This window comes from Euphorbia lathyris, chromosome 8 (assembly GCF_963576675.1).
Source record: "Euphorbia lathyris chromosome 8, ddEupLath1.1, whole genome shotgun sequence".
In the NCBI taxonomy this organism is placed as follows: Eukaryota; Viridiplantae; Streptophyta; class Magnoliopsida; order Malpighiales; family Euphorbiaceae; genus Euphorbia; species Euphorbia lathyris.
The window spans coordinates 63,938,061-63,940,123 of NC_088917.1; the positions used below are offsets into that span (position 1 = coordinate 63,938,061).

The 2,063-nt window shown below is 34.4% G+C and overlaps 1 protein-coding gene across 1 annotated transcript; it reads right to left on the reverse strand.

Annotated features, from left to right (window-relative positions):
* Positions 1–365: 365 nt before the first annotated feature.
* On the reverse strand, positions 366–1,720 carry LOC136203114 (probable xyloglucan endotransglucosylase/hydrolase protein 23). The gene is made up of 3 exons (XM_065994176.1): positions 1,314–1,720; positions 1,027–1,220; positions 366–938 (listed from the first exon to the last, which is right to left on the reverse strand). Exons 1-3 carry the CDS (start codon positions 1,590–1,592, stop codon positions 539–541), a joined length of 873 nt encoding a protein of 290 aa, XP_065850248.1. The 5' UTR covers positions 1,593–1,720; the 3' UTR covers positions 366–538.
* Between the last annotated feature and the right edge of the window lie 343 nt (positions 1,721–2,063).

A 2,063-nucleotide genomic window follows, 5' to 3' on the forward strand; every position in this document is an offset into this window, starting at 1 on the left:
TTGGTGTGCTTTCTTCTGCTGCCTATAAAATTTGAAAATTGATTCATTTATTCATTGTTGTTGTCATGTTGATAGGCTTGTTTACCGTTCTTCGTTTTTTATGTCCTTGTTAGTGCTAAACTTAAAACTACACTTCATAAGTTTTCATATACTTTGTTTCAACATTGTATTTATTGATCTTTTTTTTTTCCATCTTCTCAGCATTTATACTTCTAGCAAAGATACCAATATCCATATCAGATGCTCCCATATTTGCCTTTTATACTCCTAAATTTTAATATTTTATAATACAAAAAAATCTTAAACTTTACATCTTTAACATTAAAGATCAAATTAAAAAATAATTTGTTAAAATAACAAAATAATGATATGAAAATAGATATTTAATATTCTTTAAAAAATTGATAAATCCCACAAAATTATAAAGTTTTTTTAATTTGCGTGGAATACTCGTATCATATTAAATAAAGAAGTGAGTATTAAATAAAGAAAAGAATAAAAGAATATGATTGTACAAAAAAATAAAAGGATGAAAGTGCTAAGAGAAGTTGCATTCCGGAGGGAGTCCTTGAGGAAACCTCTTAAGATCAGAGCAATAATTATAAATCATGTAATTCTTCTGAACCCATTGAAGCCTTCCTTGATTTGTTGAATCTAGCTCCTCTGTCAGCCATGGATTTGTGTTTGAATTTGTTCCGCAAGAAGACGAAGAAGAAGCTCCATTTGAGATAACGCAAGAATTTTCATCACTGAAGTTTCTGTAAGAAGCTGTAAATGGAGCTTGACTCCAGTCAGTCTTCACCAATCCTCCTCTTGTTGCCCAATCATCTGCGTTCCAAAGGCTCGAGAATATTCTCATTGGTTGATTCTTCGGGAAAGGAACTCCAGCAGATTCCATGTTCTTGAATTCTCTTATAGGTGTCCCATCTACTGAGAATCTGATAACAGAGAAAGGAACAATACAATTAGTTTCAGTATAATCAAATTAGATTTTGGAATGACATAATTGGGGAATGATATGCTTACATGATGCGCTGAGGATTCCAAAGGATGGAGTAGGTGTGGAAATCAGCAGTTGGATCAAACCATAAATAGAATTGCTGCTCTCTGTTGCCTTTACCTTGGCTAAATACATTGGTGTGAAGAATGTATGGATCTCCACTCAAATTCCCCAAGAACTCAAAGTCTATTTCATCCCAATTAGAGCCGTTCGATGATAACTGCAACATCCAAACAATTTGTTATTACTTAGCAATGTGCAAAATATATGATAATTGGAAATCAAAGAATGGGGGTTGATCCAGAAAACATACATAGTAAGCAGTGACAGTGCCGGCAGAGTTGCCAGGAACCAGCTTGAGCTGCATATCAATCTTGCCAAATAAATACTCATTCTTCGACTGAAATCCAGAGCCAGAGGCTTGGTCGAGGTTTAGTGTAAGAAGGTCACCGTTGTCGAGTATTTTAGCACGGCCATCTCCCCAAGTGATGTCAAAATGTTGGTAGAAATTGGTGGCAGAAGCAGCCATGTACAAAGTGGAAACCAGAAGCAGATAGAGCAGCAATTTAGAAGAAGAAGAAGAAGCAGCCATTGGAGATAGATAGAGAAGAAACCCCAAATAAGAAATTGAAATTTGGAAAAGAAGAGAGGTGGATAGATAGATAGATAGAGAAGTATGGAATGGATGGTATTGTTTATACAGTGGAAAAGGGAAGATGAAGAAAAAGCACGGGAAGCTGCGCTGAGACGGACTATAATAAGAATAGCTGTGGACAGCCGGAATTAGGATTTTAAAATCTTAGCTGTAAAATTAAAATCGCACTAACGAACAAGATACCAAAAAGCACTTTTTATTTAATCATTTTATTTACGACACTAGACTAGAGTAGACTAGAGAGACGCGTTTTCGAGTTTTACTTCACATTTTCAATTTGTGTGTCCTTTTCAAGCTGGCTTAATACATCATTGGCTGCTTGAATTTATTTAAAAAGTTTGATTGGTCTCCTAAATTTTTAAAGTCTAGATAACTCTGTGAATTTATATAAAATATTCAATTAATTCC